We start from the raw sequence: 9589 nt of genomic DNA on the forward strand, positions 1-9589 counted from the left end.
CTGTGCGCGCCGCGCATAGGTAGGGTGTGCGCGCCGCGCACCCTGCCTAGGCAGGCCTGCTTCGAATTTTTTTTTTATTTTGCAGTTTTGGTTGGTTAACGGGTTGGGTTGTTACATGTTAACTCACGTAGACTCATTTCAAAGATCAAACTATGTTGGATAAAATCATCGGGACTTGATCTTGAATTAGACTCGTATCAAATTCTTAACCTACACAATCACTTGAAATGCCTAATCACCACTATGTTGACTAAAAGCTATTTTGACCACCAATAAAGTCAATAACCCAATCACTTGAACCATCCAAATTGTCTAGATCACCAAATGGTGTTGAAGCATTAATTGAATCACCAAAAGAATTACTAAGATGGTTTAACAATCAATGTAATCAAAATGAGGCTTAAAACAATAATTGCAATGGGTCTTCAACTAAACTCAACAATATTGACCCATTTGATCATCAATACATAAATTAGGGAAATATCCAAGCATTAAGTTTCATAATCAAGTGAACACAAACAAATCTAAGCGAACATCATAGCATAAACAAGATCTAAATCAAAGAAATAACAATCATTCATCATTACAACTAAAATGGAGAAAAGCTACTACCAAAATGGAGAAGAAACACTAAAATGGAGAATGGATGATGTGAATCTATCACTAATCTTCATGGAATTGGAGTTAGGAGCATGAAATTGAGCTTCATCTTGACGGAATCATGATTAGAACCCTTTTAGGGCTCCAAAACGGCCTAAAGGAGCAGCCTCTTGCTCAAAAACACCAAAAATGTTTTTATGTGTCGGCTGTAAATCTGGGCTGAAACAGCGAAAATGCGCCGCATTTGTTTACTGATGTGCCGCATTTGTTGGTTGAAAAATGGATGCGCCGCATTTGTTTACTGATGTGCCGCATTTGTTGGATGAATGTGCCGCATGTGCGCCACATTTCTATGCTTGCAAAGATTCTGGTTCTGAAAGGGTCTGATTTACACTATAGATGCGCCGCATTGGCCATTTTGATGTGTCGCATTTGCTGATTTTTTGCATTTCCTTGATTTTTGGTTCACTTTTTGGCTAAACTTGGTCAATTTTGCACGATTTAGGACTTTTAGCCTCATTTAGCCTTGAGAAAGATATTGAGAGAATAAACATGTGTAATTTGAGCAATATCAGTTATTCAGGTGCAAATTCGGCGATATCAAAAGGAGGTGTAAATAGCGGGTCGGGTTGTTGCTGTGGGATGAAGTCAGGTTAAAGTTAGGTGTTGTTTAACGTCTCTTCGAGTGGGAGATTGTTGGAGTGCAAACAGAGTTAAACAAAAACGAAGAGTGTTGTTGTGTACCTCGCGACCGCAAAGGTATAGTCGCGACCGCGATGTGGAACTCAACAAGCTTGCGTGTGTGAGGTTTTAGCTCGTGACTGGAAATTCCGTTCCAACACAACCTCGCGAATGCGGGGTGATAGTCAAGCTATGGTTCGCGATCGCGAAAAACGATCTGGGTGGCCATAATTTGATTCGACTTTGGACTCCTCGTGTATCCGATTTTAACTCATTTTAAGATACAAATACCCACATATGTAACATGAAATTTGTATCTACGAATTTTATTGATAAGAATACTCTTAGGTTGGCCGAGGATTAATGTAATCACTTTGATTACATATAACCTTGTTATATTCTCTTATTTTTTAAGTTTTTTATTGTGTCTTCATGTTCATCACATTATATCCGTTTATTGTCAGTGGATTTGATAGCCAAGTGTTATCAAGTCTTGTATGGTTCACCTACTCGTTCCTAACAGCTGAAACATATAATTTAAATGCGTCGTTAAACTACATTAAGTTTGAAGATGTAAAATACCATCTAATTAAGGTCAAAAGATAAATAATATCCATGATTGATATAAAGATTTTCATCAAACATTGTTAGATGCAAAAGCTTAAAGAATAAGTTATCACGATACTTAAACACAAAACACTTTAACATTTAGTTGTAGCTCAACTGGTAGTGGTCTGCCTCTCTTAATGAGAGGTCATGAGTTCGACTTCGCCATGTCCTCGGATTGGTCCGGGTTTCCTCCAGGGCAATAGTTAGGGTCAAGTTATGAAACTACGAGAGATGAACGCGTTGATGGTTTAGTCCCTTGAGCGATCCATGTAAATAAAAAAACACAAAACACTCTAAATCAAAAATAGCCAATTGGCGCCACTCTACGGGCCTGTGTCATTAATTTACAGCCAAGCAGTGGTTGGGCTTTTATTCAGACTACTTTAGCTATTCCAATTTTATTTGAACTGTGGATTTCTTTGAATTATTTAGCACTCTTAAATAACCCTTCAAATTTGTGTCAAATGGCGTCGTAAGTTGAACTTCTTTACGGAGATGTTGGTGTCCGTTAGAGGGTCAGTTCGGCGTTAAGTTTTGTGGTCATTTCATTTTAAAGGAGTTCCATTGCACGTTCTTGTTTATCGTGTGATATGGTTCATCGAGGTTCTTGTTATTCAACATAAAAGGGCTATTTTCAAGGGAGCTTTTTGTAGCTAGGCATGTGGTTTGTAACGCATCTTGCAAGTTATCGTTCTAAAAAGACAAAAATATTAAAAAAGAGACAGTGGTCCATAAATACGGAGTAGCAAGTTTCGTCAAAATTTCACTTCATTCTCAAATGCGGTATTATTTCCTTAAAGATGACATTCAGCATATAATTTTTTTGTCTGGAGTGGTCATAACGTTTGCTTCATAATCAAAGTGGGCTCAATGACTTTAATATGGTGATTGCTTCACTTGCGGTAGCAAATCCGGGCTTTGCTTGGATGGCCACTGAGTTGCTCCACCCTGCAACCCACCCGGGTTCGAGTCTGGCTTCGGTCGCTCGTTCAAAATGGGAGGTTGTTGTGAGGAGTGCCTTCACAGGCAATTCACCAGGTAGCGTGTCTGGCGCTCAGCAGGCTCGTTCCCCCAGGTTTACCCTCTGCGGGGGAGTCCAAAGGATTCGTTCGTAGGGGGTTCCTGAGTCACCAAAAAAAAAAAAAAAAAATTCATCGTCATTACTTAATTTAGGATCACCAAATTTTATATTTTATAATATGTGTAGGTATTGATGTATTAATAATGAATGAAAGTGAAATTGTTTCGCTTTTTTTTCGAAATAGTGATGTTATCGTCCTCTTGTTTTTGTGTCCGTCCAAGTAGCACTTCTTTTATTATTCTATTTTTTCTTATTTTTTCAGTGACCATTACGATCGCTGATTCATGTGCAGAGAACATTTAATTTTGTTTGTTTGTTGACCAATGCAGTAACTCACAAAGTGCAGACCTCGAGTTGTCTATTTTTGACACGGAAATTATGTCGTATTATGTACTGTTACAATAATCATGGTCGAAACTTATATCACAACTCTTTAATAATAAGTTTATCAACTTATCACCGATCACTATAATAGGTGGATCTGGTTCCCTTGAGTGACGAAGAGGTGAAAAAGGTTTTGGTTGACCGGAAAGCACATTAATCATTCAAGCAATTTGGGCCTTTCGGGCATGTTATCGTACATATAGTTACTTCAACACCATTCTCAATCACGACATACTTCCTCATCAAGATTAACTGCTACATCAACGTCACATCAGTGTCTCATCAACACTTCCTCATCAGGAATAACCCGTGACTAAATCAGTGCTAACCATTACTCGTGGCCTAAAAAAAACTTATCCTACTATAGTAATTAAATAAACTAATTTACAGCAATTAAAAGTTAATGTACAAGCTAAATGTACTGAAAAAGACATTAAAAATCAACAGTAAACACTTTTGATAGAACGAAGAAAATTACATTTTAAGAATACAGATTAAAAAAGATGTCACATTAACAACAACACTCCCAAAATTAGGGATGACAATGGATGCTCGATCAATTGGATATCCATCCGATCCGATCCAATTCATTTAAATGAATATATGGATGATCCAAATTGATGATAAGTAGATATTGATATAGATGATGTGAAAAAATTAGTGGATCGTATATGAATAACGATTTATCATCTTCGGATATATCAATTTGCCACCCGAATATAAATATTTATTTAAATAAATCCATATATATATATATATATATATATATATATATATATATATATATATATATATATATATATATATATATATATATATATTACCTTTTAAGCTATTAAAATGTTATTAAGTATAAATCGTGAAAATACAATATATATATATATATATATATATATATATATATATATATATATATATATATATATATATATATATTACCTTTTAAGCTATTAAAATGTTATTAAGTATAAATCGTGAAAATACAACTATATAAAGTATTAAATTCACATATCTTAGATATATTACATATTTTGTTAAAATTACTTTGATAATATCATTTAGTAATAGGATTTAAAAAAAAAAAAAAAAAAAACCTTAACATTAAACGGATATTCTTTATCCCCCTTAAACCAACTGATATGAATATCAATGAATGAATTATATTAAAATGAATATGAATATGAATATGAAATTTACAAAACAAATGTATGTAGATATAGATTTAGAATCATCCCCATATCCGATTCATTATTATTTCTACACACAACACACTTCTACATCATTTTCATTAAAACCTTGTACTCGCAACAATGTCACGTAAATAAAATTCTCCATAACACTCACCATCTGCATCATTGGGACTGGTGTAAGACCATTTTTAACGGTCTGTCACCCTCCATCTGTTAGTCTATGTGGCGAAACTGACAAAAACTGACGGATTTTAGCGGGACATCAGTTAGTCGTGTGCTGGGCGTCAGTTATGTATGTGACGATTTTGAAAGCTACCGTCAGTTTCCTCAGCAATCAATTATGCATTTATTTATTAATTAAATATATTTTTTATAATTAATTTATTTTTTTCCACCTAATTTTCAGTCACATTTTATCACATCACTCTACTCAATATTTAACACAAAAACTGACACAATGATTAAAAGATGTCAGAAACTGATATTGTCATTTCAAGGTCAAATTAAACTTTTTAGTCAAAAAGTACACTAACTGCCCTGCTCGTAACCTTATAGTCACTACACTAACTGCCCTGCTCGTAACCTTATAGTCACCATTACAAATAATGGTGGAATTCTATTTACGTTTTCAAGTTAATGACTTTATATATTTTCTAGAATAAAACTTGTGTTCATTAAATGATTAGACCCTAGTACAATTATTATGTGTTACTACATTTTACTGTATGTAAAAAAAAAAAACTGCCCTGCTTGTAACCTTATAGTCACCATTACAAATAATGGTGGAATTCTATTTACGTTTTCAAGTTGATGACTTTATATATTTTCTAGAATAAAACTTGTGTTCATTAAATGATTAGACCCTAGTACAATTATTATGTGTTATTACATTTTACTGCATGTAAAAAAAACAAATGATTCTCAATTCTGTTGACATAGGGAGTATCATTTTAGAATATTAAAATTCTTAAAAAGAATCCAATAATTCACAAGACTAAATGAAAACGTGCAAAATTGAGAAAGCAATTTAAAAGGAGGGGACTATATGGTCACGGTTTCTTCAAATCACAATAAAAACGCACTACGCCACTCAACTTACTCTCATTTACTATCTCCGACGTCTACCACCACAAACCACCACCGGAAATTAATGGGCAGAGCACCTTGTTGTTCAAAAGTCGGTTTGCACCGTGGTGCATGGTCCTCCGATGAAGATAAACTCCTTACTAATCACATTCAAACTCATGGTGAAGGTCAATGGCGTTCATTACCTTCTAAAGCCGGTACATTATTTAATTATTATTTTTTTTTTAAAAAACGTACTTAATACATATAATTTTTTTTTTTAAATATGTAAAATATTTATTCTATCAATGCGTATACTGCAACATCTTAAGTTCACAGTTTACAAGTTTTTCTCTAGTGATTTATTTTTTTCTTCTAGTCATCATTAAGTTTATAAAAAGAAAATGACGAAATAAATGTATTTACCAATTAATGTGACACATTAAAATAAGTATGTTAATTAAGATATTAATTCTTGTATGATGACATTATATTTGTATGGATGTAGGGTTGCTTAGATGTGGGAAAAGTTGCAGGTTGAGATGGATGAATTATCTCCGGCCAGGTATTAAAAGAGGAAACTTTACTTCCGACGAGAATGACATCATTTTCCGGCTACATTCTTTGCATGGCAACCGGTGGTCTTTAATTGCCACTGAGCTACCGGGTCGAACCGACAATGAGATCAAGAACTATTGGAATGCTCATCTACGAAAAGTCGTTGAAAACTCCGAAAACAACCACCGGAAAAAATCAAAAAGCAGCAAGAAAATGAAAAGGAAGTTAAAACAAGTTGATCAGGAAACAGAAACAGAAAGTCAACAAAAGTCAAAGAAAGTCAAAGTTCTTGATTCTTCTTCTGCTACTTCTACTTCATCATCTAATTCATTTACGATGTCGTCTTCGAATTCGAGCAAAAATGAGAGTGTTGATCATAATGGGATGACGAGTGGTGCATCATCGAGTTGTACGATTGAGCTTGGAGATGGTGAACTTGACTTTTCATGGTCAAACTTGTCTCCGTTTTTGGAGATGGAAGGTACTTGTAGTATGATGGATAATGAGCATGGTGATGTTTTATTAATGGACGGTTGTGATTTAATGATGTCAAAAGATGATGAAAGTTTGATGCTCGATAAGCTCTATCATGAATATCTAAATCTCCTCAATTATGATGATGTGGTGGAAGGAGTTAATTAAGTAATTAAATAATTAGTAAATCTTAGCGCATGTATTGTTTAATTGGGACTTTATTTAAACAAATACATCATGAAAGTTCTCAAATATTTAATCTGAGCTTAAGCTACTTGACAATTTGCATTATTTTATTCAGTCGTATCTTGGATTCTTTATATTTAAATTTAAATTTAAATATAATATTAATAATTACTAACTAATATTTAATTGCATATGTTATTATATTAATAGTAACGGTCTTGATCGGAACGGGTAATTAAATAACGTAAGGGTGTTCTTGAACATACAAGCCAGTGATAAATAATAGTCAAGCTAGCTTCATGATTGGCTTTATTTCAAATCAAGAAGTTTCAGCTTTGTGTGATTGCATTTGGTCAGTGTTATATTTGATTTGTACTCATCGAAATAATACAATACGGTGAAGTTATAGATTTATTTGTTGATATTTAAGGTCTTTTGGATGGTCCACAACTAAAGTTAGAATGATAACATAATAGGGGTGGTCAGTATTTAGTTTGAAACCGTTTAACTCGAAAACTAAACCGAAATTAAATAGAAAAAACTGAAATCGAAAATAAAAAATGGTTTTCGGATCGATTAAAACCGAAATCGAATTTGAATTCGGTATTCTGTTTTGAAAATTCTGAATTCAGTTAAACCGAAAACCGAATTCAAAAATTTTAATATATATAATTTGTAAATTTATGTCTAAATGTCATTATATTTTGGGATTCAATCATTTAAATAGATTTTCACTCATATGACGATTAGGTGACCTACATTATATTTATGCTATTCAAATTATTATGTTCATTTTTCTAATAACGGAAATAGTAAACGTCATAATTAAGCTGTAATATTAATAAAACATCGAAATCTTGATAATTTAAAACTATGTCATTGTTTTAGGTTGTAAATAACTACCGCCACAATTAAACTACTATGGCTTTGAATTTTTCATAATTTTCGGTTTTAATCGAAACCGAACCGAATTCGAATTCGAATTCGGTTTTCAATTTCGGTTCGGTTTTAATTTTGATTCGGTTTCCGGTTCGATTTTCGGCTTTGCCCAAAAAATTTCAAAATTGAATACACCGAACAAATGAACACCTCTAGTTTGAAAATCTAAGTTTGGAGAAGATTTATCTCGTTATCTTTCATTTTACACACGTATGGACTTTGAAACTTCTTATTTCTTCAAAATGGAACCTTCGAATTCGATCAATTGGATGATCTTCAAGTTTGCACCTTCGATTTCTTCAAAAAAATTGAAATAAAAGGGTTATGATGGCGGTGGTGGTGGTTGACGGCGTCGTTGACGGCAGTGGTGATTTGCTTTCATTGTTTAGAGTTTAGTAAGCGACGCAATTGAGAGATAAAAGGGTTTGTAACTGATTGCGTTTAGTAACCGTTTGAAACTAGGCGCAATTTCGTGCAATAGCAATTTTCGCACGGTGGAGGAATGTGGTTTGTGAGCGCAATGTTAGGTTGGTGCACTGGTAATAACAAGTAATCCTCCAAGATCGCAAGTCCCAAGATTCGCATGGCTTGACCCCACAACCTTGTGACTCGATGTTTTCTCGTCATGTCCGAAACTCTTATTAGCGACTTGAATTTCCTCGGCCATGACTCACAAATTGCGAGTAGCAGGAACGAAGGGTGACCTTGCGACTTGCAAGGACATTTTTACAATAATTTTTTTAAGTGCAAATAGTTATAATTAATTAATAAAATTAGGGGTTTGGTTAATAATTCTAGAGATATATATAAAATTAGAAATTTAATATTTCTAATTTTATACATTAAAAATCAAAACAAACACTGGAAATTTTGGGTCAGCATTTTTATATAGGTAAGATAGTTGCCAGAGTATATTTGACTTTGAATATAGGCAAGAAGGTTTAGATCTCGAAGCATATAATTTAAAAATAAAACTAGCTAGTAATAATATACACAACAATATTATATACATTTTGGTGCTTTGTTTTATACTAGAAAACCGCCCTCACGGAGTGTCATGGAAATGGTTCTGTTTGATGAGCATCTTTTTGCAAACATATTATTTATTGGCAACATCTTTACTTCAGCTACATTTGCCTATTACTCCTCCGTCCCAGTTTAAATGTCTTCTAACAATGTTTGTTAGATGTAAGATAGGTTGAATAAATATAATTTTACCCTTACATTAAAAATAAGTTTGATCGAATTTATTTATGGAATGAATGATTGAGAGTATGGTTGCAAACAGTGTCCGGAATCCATTGCGGCAGTTAGGTGAGGAGCTCGTCCCAACTCCGTCTCGACTTCTAATAAGTCGGTCAACGGTTAAAAGTCGAGTCAAACGCGAGAAAGTCGGGTCGACGCCAATCAAAAGTTGAAAATTCGGTTAAAGTCGATTAAATCAATCAAAATTGACGTAGTTTATTATTATTTTTTGTATTATATTAGCAGTAATAGCGATTATATATACAAATGGTCAATGAAAGTTTTTAAGCTTTAATATATATATATATATATATATATATATATATATATATATATATATATATATATATATATATATATATATATATATATAGTGGTAGGATTAAGAGGGAAGTAACCATTCGGGAGGAAGCGGGGGGAAGCAAAAACTTTTTTTTTTCGTTTTTTGAAAAAACTTTGTTCACGAACATTATAGATGAGATGAAAATATGAACATTTAGTAGAGACACTTTGTGATAAATGTTTTTATTTTGGCGAGAAAACGCTCGAAGACGTAATATATAACAATTATCGTGTT

General features: G+C 33.3%; 1 protein-coding gene across 1 annotated transcript; it reads left to right on the top strand.

Annotated features, from left to right (window-relative positions):
- The first annotated feature begins 5695 nt into the window (after positions 1–5695).
- On the top strand, positions 5696–6838 carry LOC139891573 (uncharacterized). Its single transcript, XM_071874548.1, has 2 exons — positions 5696–5828; positions 6119–6838. Exons 1-2 carry the CDS (start codon positions 5696–5698, stop codon positions 6808–6810), a joined length of 825 nt encoding a protein of 274 aa, XP_071730649.1. The 3' UTR covers positions 6811–6838.
- The last annotated feature ends 2751 nt before the right edge of the window (positions 6839–9589 follow it).

Source organism: Rutidosis leptorrhynchoides, chromosome 2 (assembly GCF_046630445.1).
Source record: "Rutidosis leptorrhynchoides isolate AG116_Rl617_1_P2 chromosome 2, CSIRO_AGI_Rlap_v1, whole genome shotgun sequence".
In the NCBI taxonomy this organism is placed as follows: Eukaryota; Viridiplantae; Streptophyta; class Magnoliopsida; order Asterales; family Asteraceae; genus Rutidosis; species Rutidosis leptorrhynchoides.